We start from the raw sequence: 21,845 nt of genomic DNA, 5'->3' as shown, positions 1-21,845 counted from the left end.
GATAGCGGATGGATTTCTTCATCAAGTAGTTGAAGTACCTACGAGAGGGGATGCCATTTTAGATTTGGTTTTGGTGAGCAGTGAGGACCTCGTAGAAGAAATGGTGATAGGGGACAACCTTGGTTCGAGTGATCATGAGCTGATTCAGTTCAAACTAGATGGAAGGATAAACGAATGTAGATCTGGGATTAGGGTTTTCGACTTCTCGAGGGCTAATTTTAAAGAGTTAAGGAAATTAGTTAGGGAAGTGGATTGGACGGAGGAACTTACGGATTTAAATGCGGAGGAGGCCTGGAATTACTTTAAGTCGCAGCTGCGGAAATTGTCGGAAGCCTGCATCCCAAGAAAGGGGAAAAAAACCATGGGCAGGAGTTGTAGGCCAAGCTGGATGAGCAAGCAACTCAGAGAGGGGATTAGGAAAAAGCAGAAAGCTTACAGAGAGTGGAAGAAAGGCGGGATTAGCAAGGGAAGCTACCTTGGTGAGGTCAGAACATGTAGGGATAAAGTGAGGAAGGCTAAAAGCCGCATTGAACTGGACCTTGCAAAGGGAATCAAAACCAATAGTAAAAGGTTCTACAGCCACATAAATAAGAAGAAAACAAAGAAAGAAGAAGTGGGGCCGCTATACACTGAGGATGGAATGGAAGTTAAGGATAACCTAGGCATGGCCCAATATCTAAATAAGTACTTTGCCTCAGTTTTTAATAAGACTAGTGAGGAGTTTAGCGATGATGGAGGGATGATAAACGGGAATGTGGATATGGAGGTGGATATTACCGCAACTGAGGTAGAGGCCAGACTTGAACAGCTTAATGGGACAAAATCGGAGGGCCCGGACAATCTCCATCCGAGGATATTAAAGGAACTGGCGCGTGAAATTGCGAGCCCGTTAGCGAGAATTTTTAAGCAATCGATAAACTCGGGGGTTGTGCCGTACGACTGGAGAATTGCTAACGTAGTTCCTATTTTTAAGAAAGGGAATAAAAGTGATCCGGGTAATTATAGGCCTGTTAGCTTGACGTCTGTAGTATGTAAGGTCTTGGAAAAAATTTTAAGGGAGAAAGTAGTTAAGGACATAGAGGTCAATGGTAATTGGGACGAATTGCAACATGGATTTACTAAAGGTAGATCGTGCCAAACCAATCTGATCTCCTTCTTTGAGAAAGTGACGGATTACTTAGATAAAGGAAATGCGGTAGATCTAATTTACCTTGATTTCAGTAAGGCGTTTGACACAGTTCCACATGGGGAACTGTTAGTTAAATTGGAAAAGATGGGGATGAATATGAAAGTTGTAAGGTGGATAAGGAGCTGGTTAAAGGGGAGACTCCAGCTGGTCATATTGAAAGGTGAACTGTCAGGCTGGAAGGAGGTTACTAGTGGAGTCGCTCAAGGATCGGTTTTGGGACCGATCTTATTTAACCTTTTTATTACTGACCTTGGCACAAAGAGCGGGAATGTGCTAATAAAGTTTGTGGATGACACAAAGCTGGGGGGTATTGCTAACACGGAGAAGGACAGAGATAATATTCAGGAAGATATGGACCACCTTGTAAACTGGAGTAATAGTAATAGGATGAAATACAATAGTGAAAAGTGCAAGGTCATGCACTTAGGGATTAATAATAAGAATTTTAGATATACGCTGGAGACGCATCAGTTGGAAGCGACAGAGGAGGAGAAGGACCTTGGGGTATTGGTTGATAGCAGGATGACTATGAGCCGCCAATGTGATACGGCTGTTAAAAAAGCAAATGCGATTTTAGGATGCATCAGGCGAGGTATTTCCAGCAAGGATAAGGAGGTGTTAGTACCGTTATATAAGGCGCTGGTGAGACCCCATCTGGAATATTGTGTGCAGTTCTGGTGTCCCATGTTCAAGAAGGATGAATTCAAACTGGAACAGGTCCAGAGATGGGCTACTAGGATGATCCGAGGAATGGAAAACCTGCCTTATGAAAGGAGACTCAAAGAGCTTGGCTTGTTTAGCCTGGCCAAAAGAAGGCTGCGGGGGGATATGCTTGCTCTATATAAATATATCAGGGGGGTTAACGTTAGGGAGGGAGAGGAATTATTTAAGTTTAGTACTAATGTAGGCACGAGGACGAATGGGTACAAACTGGATATTAGGAAGTTTAGACTTGAAATTAGGCGAAGGTTTCTAACCATTAGGGGAGTGAAGTTCTGGAACAGCCTTCCGAGGGAAGTAGTGGGGGCAAAAGACTTATCTGGCTTTAAGACTAAGCTTGATAAGTATATGGAGGGGATGTTATGATAGGATAGTTTAATTTGGGCAATTGATCTTGGATTATCACCAGATAAGTCTGCTCAATGGTCTGCGGGGAGATGTTGGATGGGATGGGAACTGAGTTACTGCAGAGAATTCCTTCTTGGGTGCTGGCTGGTGAGTCTTGCCCACATGCTCAGGGTTTAGCTGATCGCCATATTTGGGGTCGGGAAGGAATTTTCCTCCAGGGCGGATTGGCAGGGGCCCTGGAGGTTTTTCGCCTTCCCCTGCAGCGTGGGGCATGGGTCGCTTGCTGGTGGATTCTCTGCAGCTTGAGGTCTTCAAACCAATTTTGGGGATTTCAATAACTCAGTCCTGGGTTAGGGGTTGTTATAAAAGTGGATGGGTAGGGTTCTGTGGCCTGCCTTGTGCAGGAGGTCAGACTAGATGATCATATTGGTCCCTTCTGACCTATGAGTCTATGAGTCTATTTAATACAGTGTGGAATATATTTCCCATATATCTACTGCACATTCTAATGCTTGATGAAAGATTGGTGTTAGAAAGCTTGTTTTCTCAAAGAACAGAATTTTGCCCCCATTGCCTGTATTCTGTGTCCTAGAGCAAGGACAGCCCTGACACAGCAATTAATGTGTGTTAGTTGGCATACTTTTACTTGAAAAAACAGGGCCATGTTAAAACAAGATCCCTGGAATCTGAACCTTGTGGCCTTCAGGGTGTCCACCAAAACACTGCATGAAAAATAGGAAGTCTGCTTTCCAAAGAGTGAGCTGGAGAATATGAGGAGGGGAAGGTAGAATAAAGGAATGAATTAGTGTGGGATGGCACAGACAAAAGTAAGGGACAGGAAACAAGAAAGACTGGGTGCCCAAAATTTAGGGGCAGTGGGTTCTGTTTAGTCTTGATCCACTCTTGAGGGTGAATAATCATGTCAACTGTTAGCTCTCCCAATTCACATGCTTTTTAGCTTTAGTAAAATAACTAGTGTCCTATGTCCAGCAAAGATTTGAGTGTTGTTTTTTAAAACATTTTTGTGGAAATTGATTATTTTGCTGTCCTAGTAAGAATTCTTCCCTTGTTAACGATTCACAAGAAATGTGCTCTTAAAATGAGGTGTCTCCAAGTGATGCATGTGCCTGTATGTCCTGTGTTAATGGGAGTCTTTGAGAAGTGAGTTTATGGCATGCTGTTTTTTAATTTAAAAGAGAGAGCAAGTAAACAAACAGCTATTTTCACAGTGGAAGCACAGATACTAATAACTATATAACAAACAGCATGACAGGTGTTTCCAGGAATTATCTTCACCATTTCTCGCCTCGATTTCCTTCCAACTTACTGTTATAGCCATCAACTTAAAAGTTAAGCAATGCTGTAAACCAATCCAGGTCTCTGCATTTAACTTCTGTGAAAATCAGGCAACTTCCCTGGAAGAGTGTGTATGTGTAGTATGTGTGTCTGTAAAGATAGACATGATAAAGCTGCATAACATGAGAGAATATGTCATGGGAGCTGGGGTATAAAGGTTTTATCAATATGGGTTTGGAATAGATGTATTACTCATGAGTGGTGAAGCCATGCATTAATTGTTAGGGCATCCCAAACTCATGCTGGTAAAACCTTTATAACATAGCATCCCATTGTGTATTTTAAAATCCAGGCCTGATCCTCAGCTGATATAAATCCAGTGTTGCATTGTTGACTTCAGTGCCATTTTACATCAGCTAAGGATCTGACACCACATATCTTGCAGTCTGCCAAGGCTAGAAACATTGTATTGGAATGGGGTTTCCTGGCTTTCCAAAATATAAAATGCCCAGGTCTTGCCCTAAAGAATCACAAGGTACACTTCTCACAGGATACTCTTCCACTCTGTGTACACATTTTTGTTTGTAACACAATATCCATACTAATAATTTTAATGTATGTACATGTATATCATTTGTGTGTTCATTGCATGTATTACTCTGTTTCCCTGAGGACCTTACATGATATTAACCTTCTTTTCTGGGAGGCATATTTTGGGTCTGAACTGATTGAAAGTTTCAGCTTTCAAGATGGTGGCTATAGCAATAAGTATAATGCCCCCAGTGGATATATGTTTGTGTAGTGACTGACTCATTGCAATTTGATGCTACTTTTCCATATAGTTTAAAGTGTATCACTCAAGAAGAAGACATTGTGATGTACTTTACTTTTATCATTTAAGGTCCTAAATTAAGGAGATGGAGAAGAGGCGAAGACAGAGCAAGATTATAATATTATGCAGTTTGTACGCAATGTGGTGCTTGTACCATTGTTGATTTTCTGAAAAAGGTCAGGGCTGAGTTTCTTTGGCAGATCTATGTGAGGAAGTTAGCACAGCAACTCACGTACATAATGCCTGGCTCACGCCAAGGTTATTAACACTATCCTCATTAGTAACTTTTCTCTGAAGTCTGTCAAGATGACACATTAACAGCCTTATTATGCAACGTGTTACTGGTTATTGTTGGTACTAGAATTCCCATACAGGGTTTCTTACAACAGCTCTGTTCATCATTACTGCCCCCCAAACAGTGGGTGGGCTTGCTAGGGAGCCACAGAGGTGAGGATTCCTCTAGTCCAGGGGTCAGCAACCTTTCAGAAGTGCTGTGCCGAGTCTTCATTTATTCACTGTAATTTAAGGTTTCGCGTGCCGGTAATACATTTTGATGTTTTTATACGGTCTCTTTTTATTAGTTAATATATTACTAAACTATTGTTGTATATAACGTAAATAAGGTTTTAAAAATGTTTAAGAAGCTTCATTTAAAATTAAATTAAAATGCAGAGTCCCCTGGACTGGTGGCCAGGACCCGAACAGTGTGAGTGCCACTGAAAATAAGCTCATTGCCGCCTTTGGCACACGTGCATAGGTTGCCTACCCCTGCTCTAGTCAGTGAGTTAGTTAACCAAGAAGCTGGAGCAGCCATTTGCTTGTTCACATTTGTGGGATGTGATTCTTCACAAGGACTAGATTATATAAATGACTGAATGTTAAATGAGCATTTCGGTCCTTTCCCTGTGCTTCTGGTTTGCCTTTCTTGTTGTTTTGCTGTAGTTCAAACTTTCTTGGCAGCATTTTGCTGTTCATTGCTTTGTAAAGAGCATAGTTTTCAAGCACTTTGTTTGTTGCAGCCTATTTTTCTTGCTTTGGAAAGGCCTTGCCAATATAGGGGGATGCAAACAAATAACAAGTATGGTGATTCTCTGCCTCAGCTGGGCACACGTTGTGGGGGGCTGAAACGGGGCATGCTCCGCTCCTGTCTTTTTGCGTCTCAGAAATCTGCTTAGACTCCCGTAGTTGTTTATTCAACTTGCCATTCATTTACAATCTCTTTCAGCAGTACTATTTGCAGTGTACCCTGTGCTTTTGGCCCTTCCCCCAGGGCCTGAGAGGAGCTGCAGTTTTTTTGGTCTGAGATCTCTAGGAGACTGGGCTCAGCTAGCCCTGATCCTCTCTCCCCCACTCTGCTTTCCTGTGCCCTTCTTATCAGTCAGTTGGCTCTTCAGCTTGCCCAGCCTCCCTTCCTCACACACTCCTGAGTGGGGTAATTTAAGTTAATTATCTAGTCATCTTTTTCTGAGGTAACTGAGTGATCAGAGTGCAAGCTCACCTGGTAACTCTGCACTCTGTCACAGGGCTGAAAGCTTGGATCTGCAGGTAGAAACTTGTTCCACTATCTGCAGTGAAAGAGAAGACTGCCAGTATGAATACCATCATCTCCATAGGCTAGGGTCATGAAAGAGGAAGACTTTGTCTCCTGTGTAATTGGGGATACAGGTCTTAGTGTGTAACCACTTCAAGCCTATGAATGAGAAGTCTGTGCCTAGGCAAGTAGAGTGTGGCTTATAATGGGATCTTAATGTTCTACAGAAGGGCTACTGTGCTGCAGCATGATTTTTTTGATGATGGGTAACCATAGCAAGGGCTATCTGCCTGTTACTATTTTGTATATTATTATTAATGTTGGAGTCCTTACTTTCGCTACACATCCCTTCTGTCCTCCATTGTAGCATGTTGCAACATGCCATCAATGGTCATTGGTCTGCATTGCTAAATCAGCTGACACATGCATGGCTGTGTCTTGATTTTTCCACGTTCTATTCCAAAATAATAAACTGCTGTTAGCTACTCAGTACCAACAAAATGAATGGAATATTGCAGCACAAGCTATCTTATGAGAGAGCTGTACAAAGCATCATCCTCTTTTGTTTGGTAGGGACTGTTTACTGTTTGTGCTGCTAAATTAACTGTCTTCTTGGGAAAGTAACAACGTGCACGAGCTAATCTACTAAAGCCTATAATCGGATTTGGTCCTTTTTTTGGTATGTTGCCAAAATGTATACTGCTGTTGGAGATTTTTCTCTTTAATTTTTAAGCGAGTAAATCTTGTATAGGCAGAAAGAAGGCTGCAATATATTATATAGACTGAGGAACAAAAGAAAGTCTGAAGGGCAAATTGATACAAATAGGGTAATTAGCTATCTTTACCCTTGTTTTGATAAATAATTATAGCTCATTCATATTGATTTTTAACTTCATCACCACAAATGTTTGTTTTTGTTTTTTGTAGGCTGGATTTGGGTATGGTTTGCCAATCTCTCGTCTTTATGCTAGATACTTTCAAGGAGATCTCAAACTCTATTCAATGGAAGGCGTGGGTACTGATGCTGTAATTTATTTGAAGGTAACAACTTGATTCCATCATAAGATAGTAAAGCTCTCAATATAATTAATTCTCTTGAGGCAGAACAGTCAACTGTTCGTCATTTCACACTTACATTTGTTTCCAGTGTATATATACAGGTTTTTTAACTTGTATTATTGTACTTTATTTAAATCAGACATGCAGAATCTAAGAACTGAAGTTATAAATGTGGCATTTTTGACCAGAGGCTTTGATATTGAATTAGCTTGTTTCCAGTATGTTTTTTTTATCCCTTAATGTTAGGTCTTCCATATTTTGATTTTGATCCATATTAAAGTGATGAGATACCCAAGACTCTGGTTTGATGGCAGGCAACTTTTGTTAATACTTTTGTTCTTTTGGTTTCTGCCACTTGGGACCACAATTAAATTGGGAGAACAGGAAGAAGTGCACATTGAAGTGTAGAATAATGATACAGGTTAAAATGTTCCATATCTATTCTTTTTTTCTCCTCCTTTGTCTTCACTTTTACTTCTCCCATCTTTGGGGCTCACCCCTTAGTATGAACCTTGCCCCTAGTCAATGCAGGTTAGATAATATTGTTTGGAATTTACCAAGGATTGACTCTCCATCTCTGGCAAGTTTTAAATCAGGATTGGATGCTTTTCTAAAAGATACACTGTAGGAATTATTGTGGGGAAGTTTTATGGTCTGTATTTTACAGGAGGTCAGACTAGATCATCACAAAATAGAGAAACTCTCATGGCAAACTTTCTGCCAGTCACTCCCTCTTTTATATTAAGGGAGTTCCATCTCGAGTGTGTTTGCTGAGCTCAACTGTAGCAGTATATCCTGAGGGGAGAGGCATCACTCAGGTAATCAGGTCACAAATAAATCAGGACATTTAAGCCAACTGCTTAAATCCGACCCTGAAGCTTATTTCAAGCAAGTGCATGACATGTAGTGCTAGTCCGTGCAGCTGCACTGACTAAGCACTTAATAAGTAATTCTCCACTGGCTTCATCTTCTGAATGGTACCAAAGTGTAACCCCATGTCGAGTGCATTACAATAATCTAATCTTGATTTGACAAAGGTATGGATAAGTGTGGCAAGGTCCTAACTGGAGAGAGAAGTTGAATGTTTGTGGGCTTACTCAGCAGCCCAGCAAAATGCAATAAATAGAAAAAACTGCCACCTGTACATCCAGGAGCTGCCCAGGATCTAACAGAAACTCCAAGTTGTGCACTTGTGTTACAACTCACAATTGCAGTCCCTCTTTGAATTCTACCACCTCTTCCAGCTGCTTCTCCATGACCCACCAACACTATCTCAGTCTTGCCTGGATTGCATCAAGCCAGCTGACTTCAGTTCTAGATACAAATTAATCATGTTAGATCTAGGGCAGTGGTTCTCAACCAGGGATACATATACCCATCGGGCTACGCAGAGGTCTTCCAGGGGGTACATCAAGTCATTTTGATATTTGCCTAGTTTTACAACAGGCAGCATAATAAGCACTAGTGAAATAGGTACAAACTAAAATTTCATACAGACAATGACTTGTTTATACTGCTCTATATTCTGCTATAAACTGAAATGTAAGTACAGTTTTTATATTCTAAATGATTTATTTTATAATTGTATGGCAAAAATGAGAAAGTAAGCTGTAATAGTGTGCTGTGACATTTTTGTGTCTGATGTCTGATTTTTGTAAGCAGGTAGTAGTTCAAGTAATTGCTCATGTGTATTCCACAGTAGGTGTGCGTGCTCACCATGTGCACTGGTGCTGAAAGTTTTTCCCCTAGCCAAAACCGTAGGGGCGGAGAGCGCCCCCCACAACCCCTGGAGTGGCGCCTGTCTGGCGTGGTGTAAGGGGAGCCACGCGCTCCCCCTACCCTCAGTTCCTTCTTGCAGCCAGTGAGGGTGCATCGGAACTGCTCTGCTCAAGTTTCGCTGTAGCTCATCCCCAGAATTGTTTGTTCGTTTAGTACCTGTAATTAGTTAGCTGAGTAGTTAGTTTTAGTTAGTCAGTGAGTCCGGGCAGGGGCATGCCCCGAGCCCTGGGATTTAAGTCGTGTGGTTCTTGTCGGCATTCTATGCCAAGAAGTGACCTGCACACAGACTGTTTGAGCTGTTCGGGAGAAATGCACATCAGCGAAAGGTGCAAAATTTGCAAATCGTTTAAGCCCTGGATTAAAAGGGAAAGAGACATTAGCCTATGGGCCATTCTGATGGAGACAGAGCCGGTACCGGGCACTGTGGTGTCGGTACGCAGCAATCAGCCAGTGCCATCCACCAGTCAGCACTGCTCCCCCTCCACGGGACATGGCAAGAGGACCAGGAAGACTCCCTCTTCGCAATGGCACTGAGGGAAGTCTGGGAAAGAGGCTAGGCCAGGGGTCTCAAACATGAGGCCCACGGGGTTATTTTCTGTGGCCTGTGAGCTCTTCGCGGCCCCCCACCCTCCCCCAGCGTTTACCTAGAGCGGCTCTGGCCTGATGCACACCAGAGGAAGGGCATGCTCCCTCCCTGCCTGCCCCTGTGCTGCTCCAGGAAGCGGATGGGGCACAGAGGTCTGTGTGTTGCTCTTCCTTCAGGCAGTGCCCCCAGCAGCTCCCATTGGCCACGGTTCCCCATTCCCGACCAGTGGGAGCTGCTGGAGGCGGTGCCTGAAGCAACAGCAACACACAGACCCCTGTGCCCCTCCTCCCACAGGTTCCGGCTGCCTCCCAGAGCGTGCCAGGCCAGAGCCTGCCCCCTGAACCTCTCCTGGAACGAACCTCCTGCCCTGAGCCCCATGCCACACCCCAACCACCTGCATAACCTGCATCCTAACCCACTGCCCTGAGTCCCCTGCTGCACCCGACCCCCTGCCCTGAGCCCCTGCCACTCGCCGCACCCCTCCTGCACCCCAGTGCCCTTCCACATGCTGCACCCTGGCCCCCTGCCACACCCCTCACCCCTCCTGCACCCCACACCCCAACTCCCTGCCCTGAGCCCCTGCCACACCCCACACTCCTCCTGTCCCCCCTGGGGGCAGGGAGGGGGCAGAGTTGGGGTGTGGATTTCAGGAAAGAGGTTGGAAGGGGGGCAGGTAATGGGTGGTAAGAGGCAGCACAGGGATGCCCATGCCAGTGCCTGGAGCTCCACCGATGTCAGCCCCGCACTCCAGAGGCAAGCCGCTATTGGGATCTCCGCAGTCACCCCCGGCTCAGTACCGGTCTCGATCAAGGGAACGTTCTTGACTTGGATCACCACCCAGCGTCTGCTCTGGGCAAAGTCCACAGGGATCGCCCCAGATGCTGACTAGACTGTCGGGCTCAGTTCCATCCGGCCAGAACTTACGACACTGGTCCTCAGGCAGCAGATATCGATGGGACCGCGGCGGACGTTTGTTGTTGGTCCTCGTCCTGAAGAGGGTACTGCAGTCGGTCAAGGCACAGTCCTCGACGCTGTTCCTGCTCAGACTCCCGCTCTGAGTCTTTGCCGAGACATCACCGCCCTGGACGTTGATCGTCGTTGTCTCACTGTTGCAGGTATGCCTGTTGAGGCCGTTTGTGGAGCAGCTATTACCATCGGTACTGGTCCTCTACATCGAGATCACGGTCCCGTGACTATTGCAGATCCCGACACTGCTGCTCCTCTCGGTTGAGAGACAGCAATGGATCCTACGCCAGCCAGGTCTCCATTTGTAGCTGCGCTTCTAGACAGACCGGCCAACTTGGACAGCCAGCTCCGCCAGTGTCACAGCAAGTGCAGTGGCACTGAGTGTCATGGCTGGCCCAGTGGTACCAGTGGGCACCATGGCCTCCAACGTAGCCCCTAGTGGGAGCTCACTCGGTGGCTGGAGCTTCGGAGGCTCCATCAGCCTCTATCTCCAGACCCCTGACAAAAGAATTGGTGGGACACACGTCCTTGGCACCATCCCCAGAGTCCAACCAGATGGTGGATCCTCCAGTGCCAGTCGACACCCTGAGCACCGCACCGGCCTCTTCACCCCACCTGGATGAGGCGATTGCAACCCCAACCCCCTGAATCCTGCAGGAGGACTTCAGGGCCCACCAAGACCTCATAAAGAGGGTGGCAGCAAGCATACACCTCCAGGCAGATGAGACGGAAGAGCCTGTGGACTCCCTGTTCAGTGTGCTGTCCCCCTCACCACTGGGTAGGGTGGCCTTGCCACTCCATGAAGAGGTGGCTAAGATTTCAAATACCCTGTGGCAAACACTGGCCTCATTGGCTCCTATATCAAAGGAGTCTGAGCAAAAGTACTTCATACGCGCTAAGGGGCATGAATACCTATATACTGGTACATAGGTCAACCACAGGGAATGGCAAGGTCAGCCAGTCCCGACCCCAAACAACAAAGACTCTCAAAGACTGGACTCTTTGGTAGGAAAATTTATTCATCTTCGAGCTTTCAGTTATGGGAAGATGAACCATCAGGCTCTCCTGGGCTGGTACGAATTCAGTCTGTGGGGCTCCCTGGCTAAGTCTGAGGACTCCCTCCAGCAGTGTGATAAGAAGGAGTTCAGGGTGCTCGCGGAGGAAGGAACACTGGCAGCTTGAGCTTCCCTGCAGGCTGCCTCGGATACTGCGGAAATGGCCGTGCGATCTGTGGCCTCAGCAGTGTCCATGAGACGGGCTTCATGGCTTCCAGCAAGACACAGTCTTCCATGCAGGACCTCCCGTTTGATGGGAAAGCTGTGTTTGCAGAAGAAACAGATATAAGGCTGCATGGCATGAATGACTCCCACACGACCATCCAGACACTGGGTCTATTTGTCCCGGCTCCGGCAAAAACCTAAATTTAAGGTGCAGCAGACTTCTACCCCGGCTGCCCTCCTAAGTATGAGGCCACCCATAAGAAGCAGCAGGACTATAAGAGATGCCTCATAGACAGTTTCGACCTGCTCCCCAGCCTGGTCCCTCTAAAGGCAAGAAGGCAGGGAAAAGGAGTATTTGACGGGACACTCAGGAGCAACTTCCCAGTCCTGGTGAGGGATCCAACCACAATAAAGCTTCCCTTCTCCAACCGATTGTATGCTTTCCTCCCGGAATGGTCACGAATCACCTCGGACCAATGGATCCTCAACACCATCTCCCGGGGTTACACCCTCTAGTTTACCTCCTCCCCGCCCAACTGCTCCCCACCACTGTCCCTCTGGAGGGACCCACTGCATGAAGCCCTGCTCGAGCAGAAGGTGGGGCAGCGCCTGGAACTAGGAGCGATAGAGGCAGTACCTGAGTAGTTCACGGGCAAGTGGTACTACTCCTGTTACTTCCTTATCATGAAGGCCAAAGGGGGGCTCAGACCCATACTGAACCCATGGGGCCTAAACCAGCACATGGTGAAGCTCAAATTCCGCATGGTCTCCCTGGCCTCCATCATTCCCACCCTGGATCCCGGGGACTGGTATGTTGCCCTCGATCTATAGGGCGTGTACTTCCACATCGAAATATTCGAGGGGCACAGGTGCTTCCTTCAGTTTGTGGTGGGACACAGTCATTACCAATTTATGGTGCTCCCGTTTAGACTGTCCACTGCCCCCAGGGTGTTTACAAAATGCATGTCAGTGGTAGTGGCCTACCTCAGATGGCAGGGGGGTCCAGATCTTTCAATATCTGGACGATTGGCTAGTCAGGGGCACCTCCCAGTCGCAGGTGAGGAATCACGTGGCGCTCCTCCTGTCCACATGCACCACCTTGGGGTTGCTGGTAAACAATACCAAGTCCATGTTAGTCCTGGTCCAACGCGTAGAGTTAATTGGGGCGCTCCTGGATGCAGTGTCGGCCAAGGCCTCCCTCCCACCAGACAGGTTCACGACCCTGAAGGGTCTCATCGACTCAGTCACAAGATTCCCAATTACAACAGCCAGGGTTTGCTTGCAGCTCTTGGGTCATATGTCAGCATGCACGTATGTGGTCCATCACTCCAGACTCAGGACTAGACCCCTCCAGCTCTGGCTGGCCTCAAATTTCTCCCAGGCCACAGACGGGATGTACAAGGTCCTCACAGTGCCACACTAGGTGATCACCTCCCTGAGGTGGTAGTCCACCCCAATCAACGTGATCCAAGGGGTCCCATTCAGGGACAAGGCCCCATCGTTGGAGCTGGTATCCGATGCGTCAGACCTGGGTTGGGTGCCCATGTGGGGAGCGTTCAGACCCAAGGCCTGTGGTCAGCTCAACACCTGACCCTATACATAAATGTCAAAGAACTCAGGGCGGTGTGGCTAGCGTGTATAGCCTTCTGCTCCCGCCTGGAGGGCAAGGTAGTCAAGGTCCTCATGGATAACACGGCATCCATTTTCTATATCAACAGGTAAGGCAGGGCCCAATCCTCTGCCAAGAAGCCCTCGGACTGTGGGACTTCTGTATAGCCCACAATATCCACCTGAATGAGAAGGTGGATCACCTAAGCAGGGACTTCTCCTTGCAACACGAGTGGTCCCTCCACCAGAAAGTGGCCCACCGGCTCTTCCGAAGGTGGGGAATCCCCAGGTGGACCTGTTCATGAGTTGACAGAACCGATGATGCCCCCGGTTCTGCTCCACGGTGGGTCTGGGGAGGGGCGCTATCTCCAATGCCTTTCTCCTGTCCTAGTCAGGCAGGCTTTTCTACGCCTTTCCCCAGTTCCCTCTAATCAGCAGGGTCTTGGAAAAGATGAAGTCGGACAAGGCCTGGGTCTCCTGATCGCCCTGGCATGGCCCAGGCAGTACTGGTATGGGACCCTCATGAGCCTGGTGGTACCTCTGCCGTGGCTTTACCGCTCCACTCGGACCTGCTCTCACAGGATCAGGGCCACCTCCTCCATCAGGGCCGCCCAGAGTGGAGGGCAAGTGGGGCAATTTGCCCCAGGCCCCGCAGGGGCTCCGTGAGCCCTGGCCCAGCAGCAGTCCGGGTCTTCAGCAGGCATTTCAGCAGTGGGGCAGCACTGAAGGGCCCCCCGCTGCCGAAATGCCACCGAAGACCCGGAGCGCCGCTGCTTCCCTGCTTTGGCCCAGGTCCGCTGAATCCTCTGGGCGGCCCTGTCCTCCATCCCAAACTAGCGGCTCTCCATCTCACGGCATGGCTGCTCAGTGGTTAGAGGGAGAAAAGAGGGTGTGCTTCGAACAGGTTCAGCGTGTCCTCCTCGAAAGTGGTCGGCAGACCAGGGTGTCTCCTCGGTGGTCCGCCTCTATCCAGCTTATCCTTGATTACCTCCTCCACCTGAAGGCCCAGACCTTGCGCCCTCATTGGTCAAGGTGCACCTGGTGGCCATATCGGCCTTCCATCTGCCAGTGTAAGGACACACGGTGTTCTCCTACACTATGAGTGGCTGGTTCCTTAAAGGTCTGGAATTTCTCTTCCCGTACTCTAGATCCCCAGTTCCACAGTGGGACTTAAACCTGGTCTTTGCTTGTCTCACAGGGCCCCTGTTTGAACCATTGACCTTGTGCTCCTGGTATCACCTCTCATGGAAGGTGGCCTTCCTGGTTGCTATTATGGTCCTGCCATGAGGGTAGGGGACTGGACTCGATGACCTCTCGAGGTCCCTTCCAGTCCTAGAGTCTGAGTCTATGTCAGCTGGATGAGAGTCAGAGCTCAAGGCCCTGTCCGCTGAACCCCCGTACACAGTCTTTCACAAGGACAAGGTCCATCTCTGCCCACACCCCGCGTTCCTCCCTAAGGTGGTCTCCGCATACTACATGGGTCAGGATATTTTTCTGCCGGTCCTCTGCCCCAAACCTCAGGCATCCAGTGAGGAGTGCCACCTCCACACACTTGACATGCGGTGGGCCTTGGCTCTCTACCTTGAGTGGACTAAGCCATTCAGGAGGTCCTTGCAACTGTTTGTCGCCTTGGCTGAGTGCACAAGGGGCCAGCCGATCTCCACCCAGAGGCTTTCCAACTGGATCACTTCGTTCAACCGGTGCTGTTATGAGCTGGCGGGTGTTCCCCCACCACTCATTGTCGACCCAGGCACAGGCCTCGTCAGCTGCCTTCATGGCCCATGTCCCCATCCAGGACATTTGTAGAGCTGCCACTTGGTCTTCGGTTCACACGTTCACCTCGCGCTATGTGATCATCTCCCAAACCAGGGATGATGCGAGGTTCGGCAGGGCCATCGTCCGTCCTAGGAACTTGTGAACTCCTACCCACCTCCAGCAGATATAGCTTAGAATCACCTACTGTGGAATAGACAGACATGAGCAATCACTTGAAGAAGAAAAGACAGTTACTTTTTCTGTAACTGGTATTCTTCAAGCTGTGTTGCTCATGTCTATTCCACATCCCACCCTCCTTCCCCTCTGTCAGAGTTGTTTGGCAAGAAGAACTGAGGGTAGGGGGAGCGCTCAGCCCCCCTTATACCGTGCCAGGCAGGCGCCACTCCAGGGGTCGCGGGGGGCACTCCCCCCTACGGGTACTGCTAGGAAAAAAACTTCCAGCACCAGTGCATGTGGCAAGCATGCACACTTCCTGTGGAGTAGACATGAACAACACATCTCAAAGAACACCAGTTACGGAAAAGGTAACTGTCTTTTTTTTAAGTGAGGTGAAACTTGGGGGTGTGCAAGACAAATCAGATTCCTGAAAAGGGTACAGTAGTCTGGAAAAGTTGAGAGCCACTGAGCTAGGGGAAGGGGCCTGCCAAAATAATTGTTAAAAAAACAACTAAAGGGCCCCCTAAAACTTCTTTTTTTTCTTTTAACCGCTTTCTTTTTATTCTCTTTGTAGCCACCATTCCCATGGAGATGGGGAGCATTTCAAAATGGATTTTTTTTCATGGATTTTTATTGCAATATGATCAACCCATTTTGAACTAGGTCACCATAAGCATAGTCTAAGTGGCTTCTAAAATATGTGTGGGGAACATGTAAATAGTTGAAACTTTCGTTGAATGCAGAAGTTAGTGTTCACAAAGAGTCTGTTATCTTGTCTACCACTTTGTTGCTGAGATACGTACAACAATCTGTTACTGTTGCTTTCATTTTATAGGCTCTTTCAAGTGAATCATTTGAAAGACTTCCAGTTTTTAATAAGTCAGCATGGCGACACTACAAGACTACACCCGAAGCTGATGACTGGAGCAATCCTAGCAGTGAACCCAGGGATGCGTCTAAATACAAAGCTAATCGATAATTTACCACCTTTGTCTCTCCCGAAGACGACTTCTGCATTCAGTTTAAAGTCTATGCTTTGTTCCAAAATCCTCTGAACCACAGTAGCCAATTACTTCCATACAAAGTCCTGTCAGGGCACTGAAATTGCAAAAACAAAGTGATGTATGAAACTTAAGAAAAGCACTAAGCATTTTTGATGTAGGTGGTGTTATAACAACTTTACCAAAATATGCTTGGTTTGTTTGGTTTTATATTGACAAATGGGATTGCACTGTGGTTGCACTTAAGTATACAACTGTATAGCGAAAGGGTATTCCAGTGTTTAGGAACAAATAAAAATCAGCAAGATCTGTAGAATCCCTTTAACAGTCAATAGCATCTTACTCAGCCATATGATGTAACAGACAAGTTCTAACATAGCTGAATGTGTGCTTAGAAAATCCACTTTTTGCTGCAGTTTCATATTGCACAGTCAGTGTCATCTGTTATATAAAATCCTTTTGGGCTCTTCAGATCTTATAGCTAATGACAATAGAGATTCATTGTTCTTAGAACGTTTCTGTAGCTTTAAACTGATGCTTTCCCCATATTCACAAATCCATCTGTCAAGTGCGTCCAAAAATATATATTCTTGTAAGGCATTGCAACTTTCACCTCTTAATATGCACCTTAATGTTTTACTGAATTTGCACAAAATGCCAAATGATAAATCACATTATTTTAAGAGAAGATTATAAGGGGTCAGTGCTTCTCTCCATTCTTGCAAGTAACTCCCATTGATACAGAGGTGAGAGAATAAATTTTATGTGATGTTCTTTGCCTGTCAGATACTTTTTTGCTTTGCTTTTGGGAAAGCATACTGAGAAACCAGATGGCCAGTCATGTAAATGAATTTGCCTTAAGACTGTTGGTCACCTGGAACCTGATTAGTTGTAAAACGGTAAATAATTTGCCAAGTTATTTATCTATGTAGCAAAAGACAATAGTCTGGTCATTTGAATTTGCACTATATAGAGAGAGTTGTTGCACACTGGCTTTTGGAAAGCATTACTGGTCTAAATATTATTAAACTGGGAGCATAATAGAAACAATGAAGGATAATTGAAAATAGGAGATGGCTGATAAGAAGTTGGTGACTTTTCCAAGGAGAGAGAGAGATTCATTTAACAGCATTCTCTAAAATTGGTTGAGAGTTACTTACGAATGTCAAGAAGCTGTACTATACCAAGTTTCCACCAAATGTTGCCTCTGATATTGTGGGTCCATAGAGTGTACTATAGAAGTTAGGCGTTCTGGTAATATCCTAACTACAAGAGTAAAGGTAGAATGGATTCTAACAACAACTGTACTTGAAGATTCACCCTCAATATCTGTGGTGTTTTGATATTGTTTGAAAGATATTGCAAGATTTTAACTAGACAAACCTTATTTACTAAAACTCAGCAAAATATCCCTTTGTCCTCCTGAATATTTATTTTGTAAGAATTAGTCCGTTAGATAAATAAGGAAAGGGTGAGAACTTCCTGGATTTTTTTTTTAAAAACTTAGTTGAGTTAGAGTAATGATGTTACTTTGCACTTACATAACACACTTCATCCAAGGATCTCAAAGCACCTTGTAAGCAATTCAGTCTCTCAGCACCCCTTTTTTTTGATGCACAAACTGAGAAAAGATAAAGTCCTGATCCTGCAGACACTTCTACGTACTTGTGTGGAAGTTACCACCTGTAAAATTTGTGCACGATTGAGGGCCGATGTTAAACAATAATCCCGCATGGTTGAAGAGAGAGAAAACTGCTATTCACATGCTACAGCCAAGTGGTCCATCTGTCACTGTGGAAAAATCAGTGTAGTCACTGAAGAATACTTTAAATGGCTAGAATCTTAATTTTAAAGGACACATTAGACCAGAAATCTAGTCAGTTTGGAGGGAAAAAAAAATCTGTTCCTGCCATCTTTTGTACTTTTACAATCTCCTTCTTTTTAGGTTGTATCCTTGTTGCTGTTTGAAAGATTCCCCAAAAAAGTAGATGAAAACTGGTCATACGGGGAGACTGAGAAAGAGATTATCCAAGAAGTGGCAAAATGTAAAATTTGCTTGAAAATATAATTAACTGTGAACATCAAAGAACAGAATACATGTATGAGAAGTGTAAAATGTTTGCAGTTATTAGGAAAAAGTAATGTTACGACGCATTGAGTGATTTTTAGGTCTAGACTGCTTCTGTTTGGGGAAATCTTGGCTAACTGGTGGTTTATAAATGAAAATGAATAAAATAGTCCAGGCACAGGAATGTTAAGCAGAAATTCCCTTTTGTGTAGCAGAAGTACATTAAGAAAATAAATGCAGAAGCCAGTGAATGAGAAGTGAAGATATGAAGGGCAGGTATTACCATAATGGAGTCACTACTTTAACTAAAACAATTTGTTTGCCATTCAGGGCTAATCTGACTACTGAATAGGATGAATGCTTTGGTCCTTCTTAAGCAAAGAAAGTTTCTGTCACTTGCAGATTGGCCACCAGATGCTCCTTACTGCTCTAGGGAAGAGGAGTTGGTGCCATATACATTTTCTTCACATCCTATTGCGTACTTGAAAACTCGTGTCCTCTGAAATGGCTGCAATTGGCAATTTATTCGTCGAATCCTCTGCATGTCCTGATAGTTCAGAGAAGGGAGATGAGAGCAGATTCTACTCTCTTCTCTTTCCACCAGGCACTCCTACTTCCTCTGTTTTCCTGTCATCCTCTAGTCACTCTTGCTGAGTGCAGGCAGGCCCCACTCCCAGTGGTTGGTCTCCCTCTCCGTACTCCTGAGGGAATTCTGTGCCAAAAAATTAAATATTCTGTGCACAATATTTTAAAATTCTGCATCTTTTATTTGTCAAAATAACACAGTTTAATCACACCATTTTCAATTATTTGCTGACAAGTATTTTGAAATAAATTACCAAAACAATTGAAAATGGTATGATTATATTATTGTGTTTGTGTTATTTTGACAAATGCAGAACTTTGCAGAATTTTTTTATTTATTTATTTTTGGTGCAGAATTTCATCAAGAGTGCCAAGGTTCTGTGTGGTGCAACCTGCGTGTGAGCAGCTCAGTGGAGGGTCTGGGGGGAATCTGGGTGCACAGGGGCTTGGTGCGAGGTTCTGGGTGCAGGGGGAATAGGACTCTGCAAGGGAGCATGAGGTGAAGGTGGTTAGGGCTTGGTGGGGTGGGGGGGTCAGGATGCAGCTGGTTGGAGCTCAGTGAGGTGGGGGTCTGGCTATGAGTGGCTCCTGATTCGGGGTGAGGCAGGGTGGGGTGTGGGGGGCTCCTGATACAAAGAGGGCTCGGTGAGATTCCAGGTACACATGTGGGGGGAGGGGTCACTGTACAGGGAGCTGCTCCCCCTGTCCGCCCAATACCTGTGAATCCGGACCTCCCCCTCTGCACCAACCCCCCTCCCCGACTGAGCCTCACCTCGCTGCCTGGACCCGGACACACACACACCCCTCCCATGGTGCAGAGCTTCCTGTAGCCAGGGGGAGTTTCTGGGGCTTGATCTGACCCAATCCGGGCTGCTTCGGGAAGGGAAGGGGGAGGGGGAACTCCATCTCCAGCCTCCTCCAAAGCCCTCCCACCCCCATCCCCAGCTGGGACCAACGTCCCTGGGTGGCCAGGGCATCCCCAAACTCCTCTCCCCCTGGCTGCCTGAACAGCTGCATCTGAGCTGTCAGGAGGGGTGAGTGAGCACTAGCGAAGCTTCTCTTTGCTTCCCCACAGAAACCATTTTCTGCAAGGAAGCAAAGGGATTCTGTGGGGAGGGCATTTTTCTGCTGTGCTGCAGTTGTGCAGGATTTCCCTAGAAGTACCTCTCTCTTTTTCTGCCTTACCTAAGCTACCAGCCTACCTACCCGCACAGAGCTCACTTCTGCCCCAGGTTTGACCTCCCTAACTCAAGTGATCACCCTCAGCAGCATGTTGACCTGTGGGAGTGGAAAGGAATTGTCAGCAGGGGAAGTTTGATAGGGAGGAGAGAGTCCTGCAGTTTATCTTTTGGATAATATTTAAAATGGAGGTCCTGTCCTCATGGTTTTGTAGTTCCCTCCCCACTTTTTGAAGGAGCATGAATGTCCTCTCCTGGATCAGTAACTGGTTAAAAGATAGGATACAAAGGGTAGGAATAAATGGTCAGTTTTCACAATGGAGTGGTCAATAGCTGGGTACCCCCCAAAGATTTGTACTGGGACCTGTGCTGTTCAACATACTCAGATAATCTTGGAAAAAGGGGTAAACAGTGAGGTGGCAAAATTTGCAGATGACGCAAAATTTGCAGATGACACACAATTATGCAAGATAGTTGAGTCCAAAGCTGACTGTGAAGAGCTACAATGGGATCTCACAAAACTGGGTGACTAGGCAGCAAAATGGCAGATGAAATTGAATGTTGATAAATGCAAAGTTATGCACATTGGAGAGCATGATCCCAACTATCCATACAAAATGATGGGGTCTAAATTAGCTGTTACCACCCAAGAAAGAGATTGTGGGGTCATTGTGGATAGTCCTCTGAGAACATTTGCTCAATGTTCAACACAGTCAAAAAAGCTGACAATATTAGGAACCTTTAAGAAAGGGATAGATAATAAGACAAAAAATATAATGCCACTATTTAAATCCGTTGTATGCCCACAGCTTGAATACTGCAGTTCTGGTTACCACATCTCAGAACAGATATATTAGAATTGGAAAAGTATAGAGAAGGGCAACACAAATGACTAAGGGTCTAGAACAGATTCCACATGAGGAAAAATTAAAAAGACTGGGACTGTTCAACTTAGAAAAGAGACAAGCGAGGAGGGATATGATAGAGATCTATGAAATCATGAATGTTATGGAGAGAGTGCATAAGGAGGTATTATTTACCCCTTCACAGAACACAAGAACCAGGTGTCATCCAATGAAATTAATAATCAGCAGGTTTAAGGAAGTACTTCACACAAAACACAGTCAACCTGTGGAACTCCTTGCCAGAGGATGTTGTGAAAGCCAGAAGTATAACTGAGTTGAAAAAAAGAATTGGATCCGTTCATGGAGGATAGGTCTGTCAATGCCAGGATGGTCAGGTACGCAGTCCTATGCACTTGTGTTCCTAAACCTTTGACTGCCAGAAGCTGGGACTGAACAACGGGATGGATTACTCAATAAATTGCACTGTTCATTCCCTCTGAAGCATGTCGTGCTGATCACTGTTGGAAGACAGGATACTGGGCTAGATGGACCATTGGTCTGACCCGGTATGGCCGTTCTTGTTTTTATGATGCACATCTTGGTGTTCTTGCCAAATTTTATCTCCGGTTATAAATCCTGCCTATACCGCCAGTTGGATATATTTTTTAATGGCCTTAAGTGTTGTGCAGAGTTCAGTTTTTGCTTCCAGCCTAAAGGTGACTGCATTTCAGTGGGGTGGGGTGTGATCACACAAGCTAGACAAAGCATTTGGGTGAAATCTTGGGCACGTTGAAGTCAGTGGCAAAACTCCCGTTGATTTCACCCTTAATTTTTTTATAAAGTGCTTTTAGATGCATACATCTAAGGTGCTATAAATTGCAAAGTGAGATTGACTGATTTAAATAATTTTGTATAAAAACACCTAAATTTTAGGGTCAAGTATATTCATCTCTTGACACAATCCATGCCAAGTTGGCAGTTGTTAGTCATCTAATTAGTATGTGTGTTTCCTTGGTTGTAGCAAAGATGCTGTGGTTTTGTAACAGCTCATCATCTCTTTCTGGATGTTCACTTACTCATGAATGAAAATATTCTAATGTGG

General features: G+C 45.9%; 1 protein-coding gene across 2 annotated transcripts in view; it reads left to right on the top strand.

The window, feature by feature from the left end:
• PDK3 (pyruvate dehydrogenase kinase 3) overlaps positions 1 to 21,845 on the top strand; it is a 121,461-nt gene that overhangs the window by 99,036 nt on the left and 580 nt on the right. Inside the window, exons 10-11 of one of the 2 annotated variants that reach the window (XR_007772114.1) lie at positions 6,844 to 6,957; positions 15,902 to 16,224. Coding sequence is in view for 1 of the 2 variants with exons in the window: in XM_050936661.1 (XP_050792618.1) it covers positions 6,844 to 6,957; positions 15,902 to 16,045 (258 nt within the window). In the remaining variant the exon portion in view is untranslated. Of the gene's footprint in view, positions 1 to 6,843; positions 6,958 to 15,901; positions 18,320 to 21,845 lie in introns of those variants that run through there. The other variant, XM_050936661.1, reaches the window with a different exon arrangement.

This window comes from Gopherus flavomarginatus, chromosome 1 (assembly GCF_025201925.1).
Source record: "Gopherus flavomarginatus isolate rGopFla2 chromosome 1, rGopFla2.mat.asm, whole genome shotgun sequence".
NCBI classification, from domain to species: Eukaryota; Metazoa; Chordata; order Testudines; family Testudinidae; genus Gopherus; species Gopherus flavomarginatus.
The sequence above is the reverse complement of the archived record's forward strand: the minus strand, read 5'-3'. Positions and strand labels throughout refer to the sequence as shown.